This window comes from Anser anser (genome assembly GCF_964211835.1).
Source record: "Anser anser genome assembly, chromosome: 1".
In the NCBI taxonomy this organism is placed as follows: domain Eukaryota; kingdom Metazoa; phylum Chordata; class Aves; order Anseriformes; family Anatidae; genus Anser; species Anser anser.
The window spans coordinates 112,430,538-112,455,996 of NC_139720.1; the positions used below are offsets into that span (position 1 = coordinate 112,430,538).

At 41.4% G+C, this 25,459-nt stretch overlaps 1 protein-coding gene across 2 annotated transcripts in view; it reads right to left on the reverse strand.

Moving 5' to 3' along the window:
* Positions 1-1,664: 1,664 nt before the first annotated feature.
* The window catches only part of URB1 (URB1 ribosome biogenesis homolog), a 49,417-nt gene continuing 25,622 nt past the window's right edge, over positions 1,665-25,459 (reverse strand). Inside the window, exons 20-39 of one of the 2 annotated variants that reach the window (XM_083841691.1) lie at positions 24,918-25,142; positions 24,226-24,405; positions 22,549-23,404; positions 21,640-21,841; positions 21,370-21,547; positions 20,128-20,195; positions 19,194-19,387; positions 17,860-17,970; positions 17,688-17,751; positions 15,795-15,966; positions 15,090-15,192; positions 10,936-11,096; positions 10,447-10,558; positions 8,674-8,780; positions 7,956-8,099; positions 7,110-7,219; positions 5,813-5,989; positions 4,856-5,097; positions 3,498-4,088; positions 1,665-2,872 (exon numbers count right to left, since the gene is read on the reverse strand). In XM_083841691.1, the coding sequence (XP_083697817.1) occupies positions 2,667-2,872; positions 3,498-4,088; positions 4,856-5,097; positions 5,813-5,989; positions 7,110-7,219; positions 7,956-8,099; positions 8,674-8,780; positions 10,447-10,558; positions 10,936-11,096; positions 15,090-15,192; positions 15,795-15,966; positions 17,688-17,751; positions 17,860-17,970; positions 19,194-19,387; positions 20,128-20,195; positions 21,370-21,547; positions 21,640-21,841; positions 22,549-23,404; positions 24,226-24,405; positions 24,918-25,142 (4,203 nt within the window). In that variant the 3' untranslated portion in view covers positions 1,665-2,666. The remainder of the gene's footprint in view (positions 2,873-3,497; positions 4,089-4,855; positions 5,098-5,812; positions 5,990-7,109; positions 7,220-7,955; positions 8,100-8,673; positions 8,781-10,446; positions 10,559-10,935; positions 11,097-15,089; positions 15,193-15,794; positions 15,967-17,687; positions 17,752-17,859; positions 17,971-19,193; positions 19,388-20,127; positions 20,196-21,369; positions 21,548-21,639; positions 21,842-22,548; positions 23,405-24,225; positions 24,406-24,917; positions 25,143-25,459) is intronic. The other variant, XM_083841692.1, reaches the window with a different exon arrangement.

The window sequence follows — 25,459 nt, forward strand, 5'->3', positions numbered from 1 at the left end:
GCAGTCGTGGTCTCCTCATGCTACTTTACACTTCTGTGGTACCTTGCATCTTGTCAGCTAAAGCCAAATGTAACCTTGACAGTTATCCTTCTTACTTTAGCAATGACAAAACTGCGTGCAGACATCACTATGTCCATTCACAGAGGGAAATATTACGGTGTGCAAGTAGCTGTTTAATCAGAAGAAATTCAGCGTGCCTGTTTGCACCTGATGCTCCTATTTCCAGAAACAGATCTGAACTCACAAATTACTCTTCCACATGGTTGAGCTTCAACAAATGAATTCTGCTCCTGCCAGTAACACAGTTGCATAATTTTTTGTAAAGCAAACAGGGCGTGGGAAAGCGTAGTACAAAGCACAGAGGTCCACCCTCCAAAACAGTCTGGGCTTGCAACTCATCGAAGACTGTAACAAATCACAGAATCACAGAATCATCTAGGTTGGAAGAGACCTCCAAGATCATCTAGTCCAACCTCAGCCCTAACACTAACAAGTCCTACATTAACCATACCACTAAGCTCTACATCTAAACGTCTTTTAAAGACCTCCAGGGATGGTGACTCAACCACCTCCCTGGGCAGCCCATTCCAATGCCTAACAACCCTTTCGGTAAAGAAGTTCTTCCTAACATCCAACCTAAACCTCCCCTGGCACAACTTTAGCCCATTCCCTCTTGTCCTGTCACCAGGCACGTGGGAGAATAGACCAACCCCCACCTCGCTACAGCCTCCTTTAAGGTACCTATAGAGAGCGATGAGGTCTCCCCTGAGCCTCCTCGAGGCTAAACAACCGCAGCTCCCTCAGCCGCTCCTCATAAGACTTGTTCTCCAGACCCCTCACCAGCTTCATTGCCCTTCTCTGGACTCTCTCGAGCATTTAGGGTTTAGGTTTTGTTCACTTACAAAGTGCTTGGAAGGGTCTCCAAGTACCTCTACTGCTGCTCTGCAATACATTATATATTGTGATGGGTTGACCTTGGACTACAGGCAGTTCTGACCCAGCTGCTCTCTCGCTCCCCCACCTCAACAGGACGGGAGAAAATGGGATGAAAAAGCTCAGGGGTCAAAATTAAGAAAAGGGAGACTGCTTAACAGTTACCATCAGGGGCAAAACAGACTTGACACTATATTCATTATATTTAGTGCCAATAGATTTGGGCAGTGACTGAATTTCTCTAGTCCCATGTGAAAATACATTTCTGCATCGCAGTTTTTACGTTGTTTGAATGGTTCTACCTCATGTCTTAAATTCTCTCAAACAAGTCATACTGTAAACCATTGCTAGGAGGGATCAGTCCCTCCAGACAGCTGAAAGACTCTTTCCCTGCATGTCATGAGTACTTTCTTTTCCAGTCAGATGAGATGGCAAGACATCTTTCCATTTAGCTCCAGCTCTAGCCACTTATTTCATATTCTGGCACTTGCAAATCCTTTGGTTTCATTCGTCTCTTTGTTTTTTTAAATTAAGTAGAATACATCTTTTCATTGCAGAGAAAATTTCTTGATGTCACACTCTAGGGATTCTGTATCAATATTATGTCACACTTTAGCCTCTAATGGGCTTGCAGCTTTTTCAAGATGTATTTTTCTATTTTTAAACCAAGCCTTCAAAAAGATATTATGGCTTATTTAAGAGAAAATATTTACATGCAGAAGCAATCCTCATTATTTTCATCTCATGTTCTTTTATTCTTTAAAAAAAGCACATTATATAAACATCACAAGGAGTGTGCATTTCTGAATTTTTTTTCTTGAGTACAGAATTTGTACAAAGCACCTAGGCACAGCACATATTCATGAGTCAATTTAATAAATCCTGTTTTACACTTCAGAGGCCCAACTTCAGACTCTGCATGTTTACATACCTGGAATGGTTTATTATCTGCCTATCTGCCCTCAAGGCCACGTTCAAGAAATAGTTATCAGATTTCACAGAGAATTTCCAATAAGAAACATGTATTATCAATCAGCAGCAAGTCATTGGAGCTTTAGTTCTCTCTCTCCTCTTTTCAGAGTGGAGAGAAGATAGGTCTTTATTGCAAGTTCCAGCAGTGGTGACGGTCAGGACTTTTTTTTTTTTTTAATTAAAAAAAAATGTATATATTAAAAAAACAGAGAGAACCAAGACAAAAACCGCTTTCAAAGGAATTTAAAAATTAGAAGAATCCTACAGCATCATGATGTCAGTGTTCAGCATCCTGTCTTTGTACCGTTTTTCTTATCTTGTATCATGAAGGAAGCTGGGTTCTTCAAAAAAATAGTAAATCATCACGGCTAAATTTCTGAATACTTGTTTGCACTTATACTAGACTATGGTGAAGTACTGCAGTCCTTTTCGCCATCTTACATTGGAGAGAGGATGGAGACTGAAATTCAGTCCAGAGCAACACATTCATCAGCCTTTTTTGGTTCTTCAGAAAGTTAAAAATGGTATAAATGACATTCAGTATCCCATACTGTTGAAGAAAAGGAAAATTATGGCTTTAATGTTCCACTGAGAGATGATGAATACAAGTCTTCCCCCCTGAGTTTGCACACAGTAATAAAATATTGATCTTATGACAAAATACGTTAGATTTGTATGAGGAACAGTTCAGGAGGGTTTCATGGCTCACAGCAATGATGACAGAGCATATAACATTAAAGACTAAGTGTCAGTTCACTGAATTAATGTCCCAATGTAGCCAAGTAAAGGGTTTTGCAAAGAGGCGTAATAGTTTCTTCTCCTCGTTTATGAGTTTCCATGTCATCATCACTTAATTCATCATCTGTATTACTGCAGATCAATTTGACATGGGTTATTAACATATCTGGCTCCTGTGCTCCAAGCCATATGTCCCCAATGTAAACAGAAGTCAGGAATACACAAACAGCTGTGGAAGAAAAATTAGAGAAAAATCAGAACAGATATGCTTATATTTCCACATAGCAATAACAAAATAACCCGCCTTACCTCCAGAACTATGTTTTACAACAGTTTCCTAACCTAGATGGAAAACGTGTGGGTTTTTTGCTCATACAAAGCCAGTGATCCTTCTCATAGTGAGGAAAGAAAGTGGTTTCTTGTTAGCACACCCTTCTGACAGCTTTAAATAAAAAGCTTTGAAATCTGACCTGTGTCTTTCGCTATCAAATAGGAACACTGAACAGTACACGGATCAGAACCCACATGGACTTATTTGTTGCAGACTATTTTGTCCCTTGGAGCTGCATATTATACACCTCACTGAACTCCATTATAATCCTAGAAAGGAAAGTTTCTTTCAGGAAGTATGACTATTGTACTATCAGAAATCCCTACAGCACAGCCACGTTCTGTGCTACCAACCCACACGGCCACACCACCAGAGATAAAATCTTTGCTGTGTTGAGTGATGAGCACCAACAGACACAGGCAAACTTCAGTTCTGATGAATAAAAAAACCCCACAGAACTACCAATTTTCTACTATTAGCCCCTCTGCCTTGTAATGCAAGTGAAAAAGAAAAGACAAGGTACCTTTCTTGTTCACATCCTCTTCCGTCATCGCTGACAGGCACAACATTTTCACGAGCTCATGAAAGCTGTTGTTAGTCAGGCCCTGAGCATCCATGAGGTGAAGCATGATTGAACTGAACAAACAGAGCTCTTCCAAGTGTCCAGCTGTCCCACTGCTGGCCTGACAGATCCGGGTGTAAAACCTGAAGATGTTGTTTCGCAGCATCTCGTCCCCGAGCACCTCCTGCACTACCCCTGGGTGTGGCAGGACGCAGTTCTGTAGCCACCGCAGTGTTAGCAAAACATTTTGCGTATTGAGACTGTGCTCAACCATGGACTTCACGAGCCATTTAGTTACTATGTAAGTGGTCGCACAGTTAAGATTGACTGTTTCATCTGCAAGGTCACCAGATTTGAGGGGCTCCTCCGAATGTTTGGTAGGCATCGCTGGGAAAGCAGGCTCCCAGCGGGCAAATATGGCATTCAGATCATCTCTGCATTTCTCCAGCTCAGAGACTTTTAGCTCTTCAGCAGTGTCATCTTCTCTGTTTGCCTCTTTCTTTTTCCGAGTGTGATGATGTCCGTGAGACGAGGCTTGGGATTTGTTCTTTTCTTTAATATTTTATGTAAGAAGAAAAACAACATCAAAACAGACATCAGGTCCTCCAAAGGACTTTGTACAAAATTATTAGCCTCATTAGCAGCCTGAGCCTATGCAATTCAAAGCAAATGGGCTACAGGCAGCTCCCACTGACTCCCAGGCTGAAACACCTTTCTGAACTGGATTCCCTAACTTGGACATGGACAATAATGAGGCCCTGGCCCAAAGCGAAGCCATGGCAGTATTTCAAAGCTCCACAAGATGCAGTTTTGCCAGCAAGGCTACATTATTTATACCAGGTTGTGAGAAATTCCCAAACAGCTGTTCTTTGTGCTAGCGGAGTCACAGCACATGCCAGCGCACAGAAGGTGATAGCAGCAGTTACACTGCTTTTTAATAACACAGGCTGAAGGAGCAAAGCCTGCTCTCCTCCAACACAGCTGCATCCTGGCTGACTGTGGCTGATAAAGCACTGTCAACCACGGGCGTGTAAATTTTTCCCATCCCAAATGTGCTGAATCTGCAACTAAGTTTTATTTTAAAGCTCCTTCCCTTTTTAAAACTGAATTGCTTTAGGGCTTCCAGAATTGTGTTAAAGTTAGAAACCACCAGAATAAAGACCTGAAAATTGGCTTTCCATTCCCATTCCTCCTCCCCCGAGCTGTAACTGATTGACAAAAGTTATTAACACTTCTTTCTGTGAAGTATGCCTAACTTTCATGGTTAGCGTATAGCAACCCCAACAACATTGCTTTTCTTAAATATTTTTAGTACTTACTAAGCAATTCTTTGATTTGGTATTTCTGAGCGAGAGCCTGCACATCATCCTGGAGTTGCAGGTCTTTCTCAATGACACTCCACTTATGCAACAGCAGCAAAATCTCTTTGTTCGAGAGAACGCTGTCATTCACTGTAAAGCGACTCATCTCTTTGAAGGCCTCAACAACTGTAGCACGATATCGCAGCACGGAACTGAATGTAGTCAAAAACTGAGCCAGTTTGGATAGATCTAAATTAGTCCTATAAAAATAAAAACAAATAAAATTGTCATGTAGTTTTCTGCATGCTAATTAATAAAATGCAATAAGTACGGGTTTTTCCTCCTCACAGTCTCTTCCTACAGTTTTCTCCTGCAGTTCTCCACACACATACTTTTGTTTCTCAGGATGCCAGTAATAATTAATTTCATTCCCACAGAATCTCCACTACTGTCTGGCACACCAGACTGTGCAACATAGCCTTTGCTCTCCTACTTGTAAAAACTAAAGGCATGTGGCACACAAGAAAGAGGCCAGAGGTCTTGGAGCTTCACCTACACTTTATTTTGCACGTATTTTCTAAATTTTGAGGAAATAAAAACAAACATAGATTTCCTAGGCTATGGAAATACTTGTCTGCACGAAGAGCTGCAGGTGTTACTAGGAACACAAACAGAACTGGTCATCTATCCATTTCCTTACAACTCTCCCTGCTGCAGCTGCTGTGCTTTGGCAGCTAAGTTCACTAAATCTGGAGAGAAAAGACTGACCCCTTCTTAACATTGTTGTGTGGAACTTTCACAATTTCTCCTTGTACAATTTGCAGGCACAGTTCAGAAACTGAAGGGGAGAAAAAGCATTAGACTATCCAGAGATCAAGAAATTCTTCTAGCCTTAATAAATTTCAAACTGCACAGGGGATGACAAGCAAATTGATTGAAAAACAGAAACAAAACAAAGCAAACAAAAAAACTCACCTAATGTGTTTGACCAATGTTATCAAAACGTACAGAAATTCATTTACAAGCTGAATAGGAAGAAACTTCCTCTTCTCCTGGGATTTTTTCTTGCTTTCCCTGTTGCCTCCAACATTTGTGAGCCACAGAGTATGGATTAAGGAAATGATTTTATTTAGCGGCTTGTTTTCCAGAAACCTGAGACAAAGAAAAAAACAAACACCCATTAGGAAGACAGATCCTAACCAGGAACCAGTCCATCTCCTGAAGGGGGCCATGTTCTGGTGCACACGTGGAGCTGTGAACGGCAGTAGCTGCCTCACAGCCAGGACCCCATCAGGGCAGGGAGTGCACCCACCTGAAGCCCCAGGCACTTGAAGGCCCAGTTACTGCCCCTCCTCAGACATGGAAAGCCCCCAGCCCCTCCTCCTGCCACACTGCACATGGGGAAACACAGCCGTGTATCACAGCCCCCGCACAAGACTGGTGATTTCTTACTTGCATCTGTCGTTACCTAGTTCTGCCAAGCAATCCATTAACTTGCAGCCACTGCCACCATTTCTTTAAAGAAATTACTGTTCAAGACAACTCTAAGTAGTAACAGCAATGCTTACTGCACAGTACCAGGAGCCACATTTATTAAGGAGGAAAAATAGAAAAAAGTGATCACATTTTTGTACAGAGGATGCAAGAAGAATACTCTTCCGAAGTACAACCACAAATTAAGCAGTGGGTGCCAAAGAGGCCCCAAATCCAGACTTTTTCACTTCCAAATGTACCAAATTGTACCAAAGAGAGGTGCAAAACAGCAGGACAGGACTCGTCCCCAGCACCAGTTCCTGGGAACTGTATGCACTGTCCTGTTTCCATTGTGGGGTGCTCACTCAGGACTTGGTCAGGCTGATCACAACACAGATGATCCTGACACCTTGCGTGAACCTGCCAGGAAAATCTATGCAAAAAAAGACCGTGTGTGCATGCATGCACATGCGTGCACGTATTGCGAGGGAGAGGCAAGTGGAGGAGGAAGGCATGGGAGGAGGAATGTTATAGCAAGCTCAAATTCCCTGTCATGCCAAGTACTTTGTCAGAGGTCCTGCAACAGGACATGAAGTGTGGGTATTAGAAATGAAAGATTCATGTAAGCAAAAAATATTTTTTTCCCTAATTTTTTATATAGCCCTAAGTGCCAAATATCACAACCACCATTAGGCCATTTTTGTACCTGTCACCCCTTGCTTTTATACTCAGTTGCATAATTATTTCCTGCGTGTAAACAATGGAATTGTTCTCGTTTCACCAATATTTCCCTAGTTACCTTTTCTCTAAGATATGCAGTATCCAGGTTAGGAGGCTGTGGTCTTGTATGAGCTCATAAGCAGCTTTGGTGACATGGGCAGCATTTTGTAGTATCTCCAGAATATGATTCTGAAACAGAAAATATAATTTGTTCTTTTATGAAATCAGAATATAGTCAAGATCTAATTATTATCAATCTCTGAGAAGCATACAATTAGCAATCTGGCTGGTATCCGGGATCTAATCAACTTAAAGTTAAAATGTATTTCCAAAACATCACGTGTTCTTAGCAACCTCAGGGAACAAAAGACATTCTCTTTTTAAGGCTTCATGCCCACAGACACTACTCTTAAAAAAAGGAAGTCTTTAGGAGCAAGACAGCCTTCTCTCTGTCCAAGGTTCTCATACCTAACCGAGATACTCTTAACAGACTGGATTTCTCAGGGTGGATGTCTTTGAACGTTAGAGCTGCTTTCTTGTGAACTTTCTTCCAACTAAAGCTAGGTAACATGCTAGTTAGGGAATAAGCAGACCTAAATAAGCAAAGACCCTGACCATATGAGCAAAACTGAAGCCGCTGCTGTATTTTTTTTAATGAAGAAATAGAAGTAAGACTGTACAGCCAATCCATCAGCTGATGAAGGTGGCTGAAGTTCCATGATGGCAGGGATCTGTTCTAATTTCAGGGGCCAAGGATGTGACTGATTTAGACAAAAGTAGGCTTTTCCCTCCCCAGCACATACAAAATCAACAAGGAACAGATTTTCAAAAGGGAAAGGGAAGAGTCAGCTGCTCCCTTCTGCTTCGCGTTTGGTTAAGATATCTTAACGGTGCAAATTATTTTTTTAAAAACATGTATTCTTACTTGGGAGCCTTCATCACACAAGGGACTGTTGAAAAAGGAAAGAATGACATGGAAAATCCTCTGGTAGTCATAAAGCTGGTAGCAGTGCTTATCACGCAGCCCTTCTCCAAGAAGTCTGAGAACCCATTCACGTTCTATTTTGTGCTGGAAGCCATAATAAAAATAGTACCATCAGACATTTAAAATATCTGCTCAGAAAGCACAACAAACTGGTCCCCTGGGAATGCCAGCACAGTCTTCACAGCTTCTTATGGACTTCTCAACCTTTATCGCTATCAAATTTAATCAATAACACCATCCATCAACAACAGTTACTCTACAGCCCAAATTATGTACTGACAGTGGAACTTGAAAAGTTCCTAAAAAGTTCCTAAGCTAAAACTGAAAAGTTTCTAAAATACCTCCATTGAATTCAACTGTAATAATCTGAACTCAAATATGAATTAAGTTAGCTAGGACAGGACATTCTGCTTGTTCTGCTATACAGTACACAGCACAATTCATGATTTCATTATCTGCTGTTATTAAAAAAAAACCAAAAAAACCAACAAAGAAACAGAAATAATACTTACTCAAATATAAAACAAAACTAAGAACTCAACAATTAGCTTCCTTTAATTAACTAATTATGGAAGAATAAAATTTGTTTGCATTTTTATAGCTTTTTTCTATCATTTTCAGAAGAATTAGTGGACACCCACAATGGGATTTGTATTACCTCAAAATCAAAACTGTAGAAAAGCTGAAAAAACCCTGGTACTTTCCTCAGGTCCAAATACTGGTGTGACAGAAGGAATCTGTTTATCTTTGTATACATGTGCTCCTCTGTGAAGAGAAACAATGGTTACTGAGGAGGAGGACAATGTTCCCAATACACAACCACGCATAAAAATAAACGGAACCTGTATTTGCCAGTTTTTCAGCTAGCTGTCAGAACAGCACGCTAATTACAGCGAGGAGGCCTCGTGCTCTAAGGCTGATTTTATTGTTGGCCATCCTACTTCTTCTCTTCCCCCAAACCTAAGTTCATTCAAAATGTGCACAAAGCAGGTTCTGAGATAAATAGTCAACACAGCTCGGTTTTCAGCAAATCCAGTGTTACTTTAATGACAAAACAGAAGCCTGCTGCAAAGCTAGAGGCAAAGCTCTCCATGTCTCAAGCTTAAGATTTCACACCGGGCAATCACCTTTTTCAATCTACATAAACACACCGGTACAAAAATCCCACACCTTTCTCGTGAAATACCAGAATTCCTCCAACTTCACATATTTGACACAAAGCGCTGTCAAGGGCAGGTGGGAGCAACTAGCACTACACTTGTCCCTGGTAAACATCCATCCAAGCAGTGGATAGCAGAAGTGCTTTCTCCTGTGCCAGCCACAAGGTCTCACGAGGGAGCGAGGCATCTGCTCAGCCCAGAGCCGGGATGCTGCCCTGTGTAGGTTTGGCTCCACGTGCAGACCCCTAGGGCACAACTTGAGCTGGGCAGAGTACTTGGAGGGGAAATTCAAACACAGAACCATTTTTTTCAGAGCTGCCATTTGGCCATTCCACAGGGCAAAACAGGCACCCCAGCAGAGACTGCCTTATGGGCACGTTCAATCCAGTCCCATTCACAGTCACCTCCCAGCTGTGGTATCAGCTCTACTCATGAAATATGAAAATACCACAAGGAAAGTGTTACTGCACAAGTGAGAGTTATAAACATGTGCCACAGCAATGCTTCATAGACAAATGGTGTTTAAAGGCCAGGATTTTAGGTGTGGTTACCCATACAAACCACACAGAGAGCTTGTTATGTGGCATATAAAGCAAGGCAGGAGGACGAGAAACAATGGCCATATGTTAAAACAAGACAGTTTCAGCCTAGACATCAGGAAAACCTTTTTCCCACGTAAGGACAGAAAGACAGTGGAACAGGTTGCCCAGACGGGTGGTGTAGTCTCCCTCTCACCCTTGCAGGCTGCCTACAATCAGTCTGGAGGACTGGATGTTTTCTAGGATAAAGCCCTGAGCTAAAAGGTCTGTCCTCGAAGTCAGCACTGCGCTTGGCAGTGTCTAGATAAACACCTTGCAAGGTCCCTTGCAACCCTGATGCTGTGATTCTCCTTTGCAACAGTGGCTTGCACGGTTCCGTGTCTATGGGCAGAAGGATACTCGGGGCCAGCCTACTCTGATCTGCTGAACTGGGCCCACAGAGTTTCACTCATCTATTCCTCCCACCACCCCCACCCCAAAATTACAAGGAGGTAGAGGCGTCATCCCTAACGGATCAGCCTGCTTCTGTGCACAACAAAATGGCACTTCCCATTTCTCCAGGTAGGCAGTCTACACAAGCACTGAAAGGTTTTCTTTGAAATACAGGAAAGCACGCTTTATGGCTGCTGCGACTCTCACAACTACCTCAGTCTCCAGGACATTATTCCATGCACATCCACTCTCTCCTCTTTAACATGCCCCAAGTTCAACATGCACAGCAGATTACAGTACCTGGCTTCAGCATCTGCTGTGCCACACGAGCAATGTAGAGGGTTAAAGAGAAGGTAAATCTCAGGTTCTGCTGCCGGATTCCATTTTGCACAGCATCCATGAGGTACAGCAACTGCAGCACAAGAACCCGGGGGAGAAAAGCTTGAACCATCATCCAAACAAATACAACAGGTGAGTGTGAATACATAAATAAGCTTCTGGGATATTTCATAGGCCACATTCAAATATCAATTCCATTGGGATTCCCATTCCTACAAGTAAAAGCCATAAGAATTTCTAAGACATTTTTCCCCTTTTTTTTCCACCCATTGATTACAGAAGGAGCAAACACAAAGTGAAAGATGATAAACAGCGAGATAGAGGATAAAATGCTTCTTTTGGCTCTTTTATCATGTGCAGGTAGACAGATGAGCAAGGCAGCACCTCTCCTGTAAGCGGCCATGACATAAAATGTCCAACTGACAAACAATCAACTGAGTTCAGACTCACCTGCCTCTGTTCTCGGAAGCGAGCCCCTTCCAGATGAGAACGAAAAGAAGCCAAAACAAAATATGCTGCTGCTCTCATATTGGCATCATAGCTGCTAAGTGCAGCCACTGTCAGACCCAGGGCATTGACTTCGACAAACTTGTGACATGCCACTACACACTCTGTGGGAGAAGAGGGGAAAAAAGAGAAACATCCAGCACATCATGCTTACATGTCACAGAGCATGTAACAGCACTGTGATCCTTAACAAGACTTCTACTCATAAATGCCAATTTCTAGATCTACCCTTACAAACTATTACTTCACCACAGCTGCAGAAGCTGAAGGCACCTTCAGCTAACAAAGGCATTCTGCAAATCACTCAGTAAGATTTCTTTATCCAAGCTGAAATTAAGGTGGTTACTCTCATTTACCTGAGACAGATACAAGTCTGCCTGGAAAAGTTAGGAGTAAATTCTGTGAACACATCACACATCTCACTGTTTCGGGAAAGCTAAGTGCAAGAAAGAACAAGGAAAATTCTCTTCTTCAGCCATTTTCTGGGCATTTGATAAGTCTGTGCCTGAAAGATAGATCAGCACAGTCAATGGAAAACCTACCCGCATTAAAGAGCTTCTCTAATGGAATGGGCAGAAGAATAATACCTAAATAAGCCATTAGCCACAATAAAAATAAGGAACCGTGATCATGCAAGCATGAGCAATTCTGCTGGTAAGGCACGTTCCTACTAAAGTACTAAGCGGTACCCCTATGTCCTTCTGAGACAGAAAAAAATCCAGCAATGAACAATAAGCAGCCAAATAGAAAACACACCCTTGAATCTAACATTTATCTTCCATAGAGCTTTGTCATCAGGATATAGAGTTTCTTATTTAAAGGCTGTGTGTTTTGAGGAGCCCGTGCCGCTTCTGCTCACTGATGGCTAGAAATGACTTGATGTAAAACCTCCAGATTATCTCCTGCACTACTACCTAGCATATGCCATTCACCAGTAATGGAACAGAATGGCACCTCACTTGTATTTTGCCAGCTCAAGTGAAAATGTTGTTCTGAGTTTGGCAATAACATTCATGCATTTTCTTGCAATTCACACTGAAGACCAAGAGGAAGTTTTGGAGAAATAAACATTCCTATTTAAGAGGCTCTAGCCTTACAGACAAGTGACTATATTTGGTCCTCTGATTTCCTTCCCGATCACTACACACGTATGCCTAATACATTTAAAAAATATATATTAAAAATAAAATAAATTAAATTACAGATTATTTATGCCCCCGCACCAGCAGCTGGGCTGTTTCTCTCATCCTGTCCTCTGCTGCCAGAACTCCTACTTCTCCCTCTGCCTGGCAGTTTCACACCCAGCTCCACTAGTTACGGGACAGGTCTCCGCCTCCCTGCGCTGCCTCCCACCACCCAGCCCACTTCTACATGGCCAATGCAAAAGCATCACTGAATTGCAGTACCAGGGCTTTTCAGTAAGTGGTTTTAGCAGTTATTTCAGTGCTAGAAATTACTGTACACTTCCCTACACCACTCCTCACCACAGCACATCAACTTTAACTGGCATAGTTCAAAACACCTCTGCCATTCTCCTAGTGAGCAAAAAGATGCCTTGTTTGTTAGGATGGCATGCCTCTCATCTCACCAGAGCTTGTACAGACCTCCCTCTACTTTCAGGAACTGGGCAAGGACACCACCTGACCGCCAAAAGGAGTGTGTAACAGCATGTAGATGGAAAACGTGAATAATTTTATGCAGTGATATCACAGAGAAATCCAAGGTCCTTACTACAGCAGTAAAGTTCAAGCTGGTCACAGATAGATTTATTTAGAAAAGTTTCTTCCACTGCAAACATGCAGTGGAAATATTTTCCATCCAGCTGACCTTGGAGAGTGTGTTCAAAAACTAACTAAGCTAGAATAACAAGCTATTATTAAAAAAAAAAGGAAGCTAATTCTATGTCTGTTTAAAGTACCTTGAGAATCACGATGGAAAAGCTTTCCACAAGATGCTTATCAGAGCTAAAGTTAGACAGAACTTGCTATCTGCCCAACTCCAGGCTTAGTTTTTACTCAGTGAGCATTAAACGCTGTGCAGTAAGTCTGTGTTTATAAGTTCAGCAGTTATATAACATCTGTGCACGACACTGTGCAGCCAGTACAAAGAGCAAATAAATAAAGAATTAGGAATTCCAAAAGCAGCTGACATGGTTTAGGAGCGCCACGGGACTCCAGCTCATAAATCATTTGTGCCCTCTAAAAATGCCCCTCTTAGGGCACAGACTCTCACTGGGCGTGGAATGATTTAGAGAAATGTTTTTCCCCACCCCAGTTTACCACCCAGCCTACGCTGAGGGCTAAGGCTAAGGGCTCCACCTGCACGAGCTCCCTCAGCCCTGCTGCTGCTGCTTTGCGGCCGTCCTCGCCGGGTGACTGTACCACCGACAGGTCACCTCATCCCTGCCACCAGTTAGGGTGGTGGCCTCCAGAGGGTGGGTGACAGTGTCATGTGCACTTTCAGCTATTACACCTAGGTCCAAGACAGAGTGGCTTGCTCACGCTCTTCATCACTAACAATCCCAAATCCAGCATTAACTGGATTGCCTAAGATCCACCCTACTGCAAAATACCTCATAGCTTTGGTATTTTTTCCTCACTAAATTAGAACATGAAATTATAAAGAGCAGATTGCAACTATACCTAAATAAAGGCTAAGAACACACAAAGCAGGTACTGTACTGTAAGGGTCTAGGTGAACAAAGTAAGACTCAGTGTGATTTTACTGAAAGAGTTATCAGCCTGCTAATTGCTCATGATGTTATTGTTGTGGAAAGCAAAATCCAGTTTAACTACACAGTGGTTAACCACAATCAACACAGGGAGGGAGCTGGTTAGGAAATTCCTTATAGTTGCCTCACTTTGATCTTTAAATGCCCTCCAAACAGGCAGCTGCACGTGAACAACAGCAGGGGTATCCATATGCACAGCAGTCATGTCAAACAAGGAAAGTGAGGGTAAGCAAGCGGTTTTCAAGCACCATATAGATCCTATCAGACCTTTTAAAGATAATGAGCACAGGCATATTCATGATACACAGTGGCCCCACACATCTGCCTGATGGAAAATGAATTGGCTGAAGTTTCCCTGTAACATAAGCACAGCTTGTATCAGGTCACACCTCCAGTCATTTCTGTCAGTCTCCCTCACAGAAACTGACTCCCTTGCAGAAAGTCTCTCTGGTTAAGGAACAACCTCACCCTTCCTCAGTAAGGGCAGCTTCCACCTTATGCCCAGAGCGCTTCTCTGAACACTGCAGGGCATGTTTTCCAACCTGTCTTGTCTCTGCCCAACTCCCATTGAGAAAACGGCTGAAAGTAGGTGATTATTGCTCCTGACAATTCAACCACAAGGCAGCCCCAGATCAGAGCAGGCTTACCACTTACACGGTGGGGCACCGTGTGTATCTGCAGAAGGTACCAACCCGCCAATGCCTTTTTTGCTCACCATGTTTCTGTGACACCATAGCTGATGCAGGAAACAGCTCTACACAAGCACCAGAAAATATACAACCTTCCAGAAGAGAATATTCTCTACCGGTTCCTTTTTATGCTATTTTATAATTGTACTGTGCTGTTCTTTGTGCTATACTGAATGATAAGAGAATATAAATCTTTGTCTATTTTTTAAACTCTCCTAAGCTGTTTTTAGTTCCAGTTTAAAAATCCCTCTCATCATATTAAGCAGATCACTCCCTCTACACAGGGTTAGCCATCTACATTTGAAAGAGTTATGAAGGAACACCTAGTCTTCTGGACGAGGACTGCTTGGTGGGTATGCTGTACCTACCTAAGTACCTAAGTTCCACTAGAAAGGTAACACTATTTAGGAAACTGCTTTTTTTAAAAAAAAAAAAAAAAAAAAAGACTTTAACAGTAATTATGTCTAGTTACTTTTTAAGCCATTCTGAAAATCACAATGCAATTCAGTAGGTGGTTAAAGGATGTATATATTTTGTCTCTCCAAAGCAAGGCACATGATTTCTTTGAAGTATTATCCCTTAGACTTTGAATAACAGAGCTACAGATGGAGCCATGCAGCTCCCACAGCAGAGTAAAAATAATTAAATAAAATGTCAAAGAGGAGCATTTACTTTACCTGGTCGGGTCAATTCACTGAAGAGCTGAAGTAGAAAACAAGGATCATAGAAGTCATCGAGATTCTTGACACTTTCATCTCTATACAGTGATTCTTCCACTTCCTGCAACCAAATCCAAACCAAGATTGTGTAAGGAATGACACTGATTTCCAGTGCTTGGTTTCAAACTGCCCCAAGCACTTCATCCCGTTATACAGCAGCAGATACTAAACCTTGTAAAATCTAATGCAACACAGACCAAGATACACTTCAGTTTATACTTGGCTTTCAACATCAAGGTTCCAAAACCGACAGAAAAGATATAGAAGGGTGTTACCAAACTATGTGAAAGACTAAAAAGACCACTATCAGCAAATCCTTGCACAGTCAAATTTAATGACTGTTTAGAAGTCAAATTCTGGTTTCATTTATACACGGCAATCTTTGCAATGCTGCACAATCACACCTACAGACAAGGTGTGGCCCATTCACTTATTTTTCAAATGAGTTGCAATATATGTTTCATTTCAGGCAAAAAGAAAACACATTCAGCAAAGTGCTCCTAACTAATTAATTTAGTTTTTTTTTTAGTCTTATTAATTTAAATGCCACTCCTGATGCAAACAAATTGCAATATGTTAAATGAATGCAAAAAAGAAAGGACTAACTTAAAGGTTCTTTTTCTACAACAAAAGGAGGTAATTCAGCAGACTGAACCACAGCACCTCTGATGGCAGAAGATGGCGATGCTGAGGGAAAGACAGAACTGTCTTCATCATCTTTTCTCGATCGAGCAGACACAGAATCTCCTCCATGGTTGGCTGCTGCCATAGTGACTTCCCTAGACTCTTGCAAGTCTTGTGATGCTCCACAGCGGCTGGACCCCATAGCAGGTTTCTTAAACATTGTTAAAAGTAAAGGCATTAGTCAACAGACTGATCGCAGTGAGCAAAAAGCAATTACAGAGGCTATAAATTAGTATTTAAATTTTCCCTTCACTTGTACTCATTAACATGTGGGAACTTGAAACCAGAACCAGTTTCCCTGGCAACACCTTTTTCATCCATCTCAAAGCTTTTCAAATTCAGTCTGAGGGTGTCTCATTAACTATTTCCTAACCTATTAATCCAAGTCAGAACTTACGTTCTCACAAAAAAGGCTTTTTTACTTACCAGCATTTATAGCTTAAATATGATAGCAGCTGCATGAAAATACAGTGAAAAAGATCTGGTCAGGGAAGGTTGTCTCAAACACAACTTACATTTCAAACCAGCATGACAGTGCTTCAATAAAACAAAACTCTTTACTCTCCTCCTCTGAATTGCCCCTTAAATCCCACTTATTTCGCTATTGTGATTAAAGTGCTATTGACGTTGTCATTTACTACATGGGTACTGCCAACAGCGTGCTTCTCTGTCAGCAAGGAAACCAGAGGGATGGATGTTAGGCTTCTTATCACCCAGAACCTGAAGGCTCCCATCTGTAACACAAGTTGGGCTCTGCTGGGTATTCACTTTTCCTGAATGTGCTCTATATTCAAACACTTCAGTGCTGGGATCGGGTCTAGCCAAATGTCTGGCTACCAATTCACTTCAGGGTACAAGTACGAAATTGGTTCTCCTTTAAAAAGGCCAGAAAAGTTTTGGGCCCTTATTACCTCTGAAAATAGTCTCCTCCTATCTTAACACCCTCCCAATTGCAAACACTTTCAGTGAAGATTTATGCAGCACGCAGCTACTGCCGAAGTCCTTACTTCTGGAAGCCACTTCAATTCCCTGCTAACGAGACCCTTCATGTACTCATAGGCTGCAAGGATCATCTATATTCTCAGCCAAAGCTAAGGAAGGAAATTATGTTTCTAATTCAGAGTCCAGTCCTGCTCCAGCTGCCAGAGTCTGTAGGAGCTCTGCAGCAAAGCAGCATCTGTAAGAACTAACTGCAACTGACTTCCCTGTAGACTGATCATGCAGAGGGCCTGAACAGTTTTTTTATACAAGATGTGATCCTCCCTTATGAAGCACAAAGGTGTATTCCAAGACTGCACAATAATGAGAGCTACAGTCCAGACTAGTGTTAGACAAGGCATTCATACCATGCTGGTAGCCCAAATCTAACTACAGATGTTAATGCAAGAGCTTACACATCACTCCTCCATTGGCATATTCCTCTCCTCTCCAGCAAAGCACCATAACAGAACGCTGTGCACACAAGGGCAAGAGCATCGAAAAGGGCAATGGTTGTGCTGAGTAGCAAATCCTGTATCCCAAGAGAACAGGGAAGGAGCTCTACATTAACACCTTCTGTTTTGACCTTTGCTTGTGATGAAATCCCCACAGTAGGCTCTTACTATGGTGACAGGGGCGCTACTGAAATTCAAATCCCATCACTGGCCCTGCAGACACCCACACACTGATCCCTTTGTCCAGAAGGCTGGGCAACATAGGTTTTACTTTTTATCTGTCTGTAGGAAAAATGTTTCCAAAAGCAATGTTCACCTCCAGGTGAATTCACCTTGCTCACTGTTTATCTCAGTTAAAAATAAGACCCTGGAAAAATGCCAATTCTGAGGCTGCTCATTTGCATATAATTAGTCAAACAAAGGAAGGTGGTCAACTCACCCGGACTTTATGAGACTTTGATTATTCTTCTCATATAACTGAAGCAGTAGCAGTATCTTCTGATCTAAGAAAAAAAAAACAAAAAACAAACAAAAAAAAGATATCCAAAGTCAGTCACCTATGAAGATGAAAAACAGATCTGGTAGGAAATACCTTTCCCAGGCTGACATACCTACAGTACTCAGCGTAGCCCCGTAGGCCCCCAACAACACGGCAAGGTGACTGCTCTCACAGACAGAAGGGCTCAGTTTCACAACTGTCAGCAGTATATCCACCAAGGCCTCTGAAGTAAACACACACAGGCTTAGGTTTGTTGCTCCCTCAGGTAGATGGTTTGCATATAAATACACACACACACACACGCTCTCTAAATATATGTGCACACACAATTATGCATTTCAGATAAAGATCTAGCTCTATAAACAGCAAAAAAAAAAATCATTTCCATGACTACACCAGAGGATGATTAGGAGGCATTTAATCCAAGGCAAAAAACATATTTTGAAGAAGTTAAAACAGTATTTCCAAGACGAACAAACAAATGCTATTTCCCCCAGTATCTACAGGAACATAAAATAATCAAAACAAAACAGATCATAAAGACAAGGGCCTAAACGAACATGCTCTTGACACCAAGTTTCTTAATTACTGAAGTTAGCCTCAAATAATCCACCTTGTTGCTCTACATAAAGGCATTCAGATGGTAAAACACATACAGCACGCAGCAAAATCTATTAATTATTTTTAATTTCAACTATATTTGTCACTTCACAAGAGCTTTTTGTCTCTTCAGGTGATCTAGAACTTTAAAGTTGTTTACCTGTTGCTCACTGATATACACAAAATTTATCAAGATGCTGCCCTGAGAATTGCCTACCCTTATACAGATCCTTCAATCACTGAATCACAAAGTGCTGTACAGTGGAAGAAACTGAGGTGTATGTAGGTCAAATGCCTGGTCCAAGGTCAGGCAGTACTTCAGTTGGTAGAGACAAAGAAACAAAGCCAATTCTATGCAGGGACTAGGACCCAATTTACATTGCTCGTGGAAAGACAGTGCAAACTTTCACGAGGAACATAAAATATACATGGATTAAATTGACATTTTAGGTGTAACTTGCAAAATGAACTTAAAACTTTGTGTTAACCTATTTTAAAATGAGGTCTTCTGTCACACGTTTCTAACGGAACCTGTAAGCACTTTAGTGATCTTACACTAACAGCTTGACAGAAACCAGAAGAATCAATTCAAGATTTCAACAGGATTAAAAAAAAACAACACCTTAGCAGTAGTTTTATAAAATGTAAGTGTTGTACGTGTTTAAAACTGGCAGCTACAAAATAGAGGTAGGATTTAAAACTAAACGCTAATATTCTGCAATCGTTTAATAGCTCTGCAAATATATGTAGGTGGATAGGTTACTGGATGGGTAGAATATAATGTGAGAAAGACAAGATTACTAAATATAGCTAAAGGGAAGGAAGGAATAAAAAAAAAAAAGATACCTCTTGTCTGGATGTTCGTGCCATCTTCTTCTCTTGACCTTAGCATGGCTGACAAAAATAGAGAGTGCTGCGTGACCATCATGTGAAGTTTGGAGAGCTTGACTAATCTCTGACTAAGTGAGGATTCTTTCTTGTATAATAACTGAATAGCAATGTTCAAGACTTTCAAAAATGCTTCATCTCTGTAGCGGTACCTTTAGAAGCAAAGATCACAGAACAGTCATACCCCAACCAAAAGGAAAGCTGCTTGAAAAAAAAAAAGTTTAAGAACTGGTAACTTTGCAAAGAAAGCAAACTTACTAAAACCAAACCAAACTTTTAAAAAATGAAAATATGTACATCTTCCCCTTAGCCATTTTGAATGAATTCTTTTGATGCAATACTGGTATCTTATTTATCAAAAAGAAACAGGATCAGGACACAGTCACACTTGTAGCTGCAATGAGCTTAACAAGGAATGAAAATTTTTCAGACTAACCCTTCAGACAGCAACCCTTCATATTAACACTTCTACCTACACAGAAGTTAAGATTATCCTGAACTACCCACTTCCTTTGACTTCTTTTATTTAAATGGTTCACATTTAAAGTGAAAGATCGGATTCTGTTTTCATATGAATTCAATTCAAGAAATACCTCAAACAAAAAGGAGTTATATAGACATAAAGCTTCTTCATGCCAGATGAAAAGAAACCGGTCCAACTATCCAGTTAGCCATGTCAGTTACACAAACCAGAGCACAAAACACAAATCTGCCTGTAGCTGTGCAGGTTCAGGCTCCCACCAGGACAGTGGATGTGGCATAAAAGCTCATCCTGAGAAGCAAGGAGCACCAAATTTGGGTGAATTCAAGGGAGACGGGACATTTCCAATATAATGCAGGACAAGGCCAAGTAAACAGAACAGCATCTTTGGTGCCTCTCGAAACTACTTACTTGAGTCCCATCTTCACAAGGTTGTACCAGTCATCTGGGTCCACTTCTTCAGCAAACCGCTGTGCGTGCAGTATGCAAAAAAGACATTTACATTTAGCATACAGAATTTCTACGGAACATCGAGACCAGCAATTTCTGTTCCACAAACACACTAAAAACAGGCAAGCCAAACACTTAGGTGGGACAATCGGAAGGGAAGAAAACCCTTGGACACAATAATCCTACCTCCTGGTTCAAATGAAACTGCAAGTCTTATTTTGTTGGGCCTGGGGGAAAGGAAGCATACTGGCTGTATGTAATTAAAAAGCAAGCTGGTCTCTAGGTACCAAAAACCAAACCACCGGTCTTGAAACTCTTCACACTTTGGGAGTGTGAAAGGAATCAAACATTGTTAAGTCAAAGCAAGAGTCTGCTACTCACACACTAGAAGAGTTTCATGTACCTACAGTGTGCTTAACCTACCCAACATCTGCATGTGGCAAACAGATATAATAGCTGGATGAGCTGGGTGTACCATTTGTTCTTTAATAAAACTTGTCTTCCCTAAAATGCTATAGACCACAATAAACAACAATCAGTTTTCAAAAGGCTGACAGATGCACATGCCAGCAGTCCTGGTAATGCTAAGTGTTAACCTTGGCAGGCCTGCCAACACAATCAAGATTAACACTACAAAATGGCCCCTCAGGTCCTGCAAGACTCCAGTCCTGCACGATCAGGTCCTAAAAGAAAGAGAGTCTCACCAGAAGTCAGAAAGAGGTCAAAGGCTGCCTGGAGAGACCTTCAATTTTTATGTCCTACAAGGATTTGCTTACCCTATCCAATTAAAAAAATACAGTAGTACAGAGGGAATGATTTTATGATCAAAGTCAACTGCATTTCTGCCATTGAGTTCAGAAGGCATGGCAGGTGGGCCTTGTCAGAAGCACACCTATCTTGTCACTCTTCATGCTTTTCTTTAAAACATCCATCAGCAACCTTTGGTTTTTAACTCTACAACACCTTGAGCACTGATTTTTCAAGAGCACTGTTAGCAGAAAGCTATCATCCAGCACAATTCAAAACTGGTTCTCATAAAGGTCTGGCAGGACAAAATTAACTCTGTACAAGCTATTAAAAGCCCATAGAAGCCATAATCTCTAAAACAAAAAGTAAAACCCAAGACACAAACACAAAAGCACTGTAACATATATCCACACAGTCACAGTTTTGGATGCTGGCAATGGACATAAGAAGCCTCACCAGCAATTCTTCTAGCCTCAGCAGCATTGACCTTTCCACTTCTTGCTTGCTTTCATCTTTACTGTTGTTGTACACGGCAATTAATCCCTTCATGCAGGCTGCTAACAGGCTTCTCCTCCAGGAATTCAGCTCTTCAGAGTTTTCAAGCACTCTAGATATGGCATCTGCCACTGTCCAACTGTGGAAATACACATTTGCATTCATACATATCTACCACAAAGCTTTACGACACAAGTTTAGTCATGGAACAGAGCAACTGGATTTGCTTACCTCTCCTCATTTCCTGCTTTCTCCAGAGCAGCAGGAAGCTGGTCAATAAGCTTTCGCAGCCCTTTGCTTTCTGCAGATGGCAACAACTTGGAAAGAACTTGCAATTTCAGAGTGACCTCGTGCGATGTTTCTGTGTCTTGAAATACACTGGAGAGCTCTTTCCACAGAGCTTTTCTCAGGACAGGTATAACAGCCGAGACAACTGGAGGGGGCACAGATTTCACAGAGCATGTTAAGCAACAACAGACTTGTAATTACAAAAATTCCAAATCAATTCTCTAATCAAGCCCCGGATTACTTAGTTTCTAACTGTTATACTACAGTATCTGCTAAAGTGCTACAGAGAAGTGCACTCTGTAATAGCATCATTAGAAAGCATTTAGTATATACAGCTTGCTACACAGCTGATATAATTAAACATGGGAAAATTACACAGACATTCAAAAGGGGGACAACTTCACAATAAAAAGCCTTGTCCTTGCTTATAAGGAAGGATGAAATCCTTACCAGCTCTCTGACCATGGACTTGTAGGAATTTTTATCTCACGTCAACAGACAGCTAACAAGTACCTTATAAATCAACTCTGTTTGCTAACGGTTTCCTATACTTCCTATACTAAACCACGTAGGAAAGCATGAGGAGAGATTTTCACGTGCTAAGAATTAAGGGTTTCAGAAGAGAAAACCAGGCAACAGCGACCATAATAGCACTTTGCTTCAATCTAACATCCAAGCTTCACTACAGTCCTTTACCTTTTATATTGGGAAAGTGCTTAAAAAAAAGAATAACTAGAAGTTAAGTAATTAACTTCTATGAGCTCTACTTGTTGTGCAGAGGATCCAAGACTTTAAGGCCTACACTGAGAATTTGGCCTTCTGAATCAAAATAGGGATGAGTTGTGGCTTTACCTGTGGAAGGTCGGGTGAAATCATATCGGTCTCTGCATTGCAAATACACGTTAATGAGCGGAAGAAAGCTCTCCATGTTCTTCCTCAGGTACTTTTCAGTGTCACAGCTTAGACACCACAGCTCGAACTGCAGCAGGTGAGTTCTACAGTGTTTTATCAGCGTGTCCACAATGGCAAGGCAGGTTTCTGACCCCTGGTTAAGGCAGTGAACAAGCACCTCTACGCTGACCATGTGTGCAAATACTGGCTCACTTTGGAGAGCATGAAGGAAAACTTTCTCCAGATCCTTACTGGCTGATGCTGACATCAATATCCCCAAAGCTTTAATGTGCTCTGTGGATAGCAGCAGTTCTCCTCGTTGGGGTTGCCTTTGGTAGCTCTCTGTGAGGAGCTGCACCAAAATTTGTCCATACAAACTCAACTGTTTTCCTTTTTTAGGGGATTTTTCAGATTTCTGAGTAGTCAAGCTCCTCTCAGGAAGCCGCAGCATGGTTAAAGTGATCTCTTTCAGCTGAGCTGCAGACATGTATACATGCAATTCCTGAAGAGCCTCCAGCTGGTGAGACCTCTTGGGAGAGACCTGTTTTCCTTCTTTCCCAACAGCCTGTAGCTCTTTCAAGACACTTTTCCTGATTGCTTCAAAATATTTCAATAACACATGTACGTGATCCATGCTCTGCAACATCGGGGCACCTGTCTTCAACAGCTGGAGCACACCAGAATTTACATGAGCTGACAGGAGCTTCACAGTGACAGGGTTTAAACTGTGCTGAGGAAGAGAACGTTGTTCTAAAGCCAGGAACCAACTCTCCAGCGTAGGATGCTTGAAAATCAGCATGAGCATATCTTCTAGGGTCTGTGACAAATGGTTATAACAATATTACCGAATGGATGACTACAGATACAGAAAAAGAAAATCGTATTATCTGCCTATCTTCCAGAACATGTTTATTACAGTAACTGGACATGAAATTGTCTATTAGCTGGTCAGAAGATAAAAACATTAATGAAATACAAGCATATTATTATGATTCTTCCAACATCTGTGACGTGGGAGGTAAGCCTTCACTGAGCATTTTCCCCATCTAAACACATTTCCAAGGGAAAACTGTTTATTCTGGGGTTCCCTGATACAATCCCATCCTAATCTCTAAAAATCCATAGAACATATGAAGGAGAGAAAAATTCACTTTTCCCTACATCCTTCTCCCAGACCTTAACAGCATCTCTCTGCATTAACCTCTTTCCATTCAATACACCTCTCTGAAATAAAGTGTATGATGTTCATTCCCTGCCCTTCTGAAGGCCTGGCAAAAGCTGTAGTAAGCTTCCACAAAGCAGCAAAATCCTGTTCAAGCCCTTATACAGAGATCGTGTAACAGACACACTTTAATCCTAGCTGAAGTCCCAGAAATCCTCATGACTTATCAAGTCACAACGCTCACAAAGCCTGATCCGGACTAGTTTCCCCGTTCTCTGTCACAATTAGCCAATTTTATGCTTTGGTGATTGGTGACAATGTATCAACAAAATCTGTGGTAAAAAATCATTCAAATCTCAGATGATTTGCTTTAATAAACAGCTAAGCAAAACTTACAGATATTTCCCTAGAGAATAAATCAAATCAAAGTTTACTATCAGGTAAGCTTCTGGCCCATATATCAATGGGTTCTGTACCTTGTCATTTGAAGACTCCTCTGTAATCAGAGCTTCCTCATCCATAAAGAGATCTGATGCATTCTGATGCTCTTTTTGTTTCTGCCGATTACCCAGCTCTATCTGATTTCCCCGGCACAACAGGCTGCTCAGCAGGTCCAAAAAGAAGTCAACACGGCAGGGACCAGAAGTTTTACTAAGCTGTGAAAACACAGACATCTTAGAACTTGAGAGAAGAGGAAGATGGAGACAAAGATAACTATCTAACAAGTAACAGAATTAAGAACTTCCCAGATGACAACCTTCCTGGGGGACGGAATTCCCCACTGTAAAAACTTGATTCTAAGAAAATTCTCAGGGTATCAAACAAATACAGATTTTCATCTATAGTGTGACTTCCAATATAGTACAGGCCAATGAATTTAATCTCCAGAAAGGCTTCTTATGGAGACCCAAGAGCCAGCTTGAAATCCTAAGTTTATTTGCACTACATGCAAATCACCAAAGTAACCCATGCAAAAGAAATCAAAGGGTCCTCAACAATTAAAAGGTTAGATATTTTTAAACAAATTAGGTACAGGTTTGTCTGATGCTCTACAGCCTCAGTGAGAGCTGAGTAAGTGAAAGAGCTGCAGAACTGCTCAAGTCACTTGTACTTGCTGCATTAAAATAAACCAAACAAACCCGCAATGCCATCACAACATCACTCTTACATTGCCAAAGTCCTCCACTGTGGATTTCAGGTACAGCAACACATGCTTTACTCCTAACAAAAGCTGTTCAGATGGGAGCTGAGAAGCCAAGTCTCTCAATTTTGTCTGGATCTCATCTTCCAGTAAGGTACTGCTTCCTCTTACATAGGCCTTCTTTAGCACGGTTGCAAACACAGAATCTGGGGCCAGAGCAGGTTCCTTGCATGCCTCTTTGCATTTTTTAAACTGTTTAAAATGGAAAAAAAAAAAAAACATAAGAGAAAATTAAAGGTGAATATTACCTAAAGTTTCTTTAGCTACCTGTTTTGTACCCTGGACTGACAATCCAGGGTAGGACCCTTGTGCTCTGGCTTCACTTCCCAACCACAGCAAAGACCTCTCCTGTTGTTAGAGAAATACCCTTAAGTGCATTTGTGTCCCCTAATGGGATCAAAAAGACAGGATTAGCTGAATGTAAATGCACTTTCTGAAGAAAAGGTAACCTTTATACACTGTGGGCTTTTTTGTAACACTGGCTCAAGTATTCAGGTAACTGCAGGTAT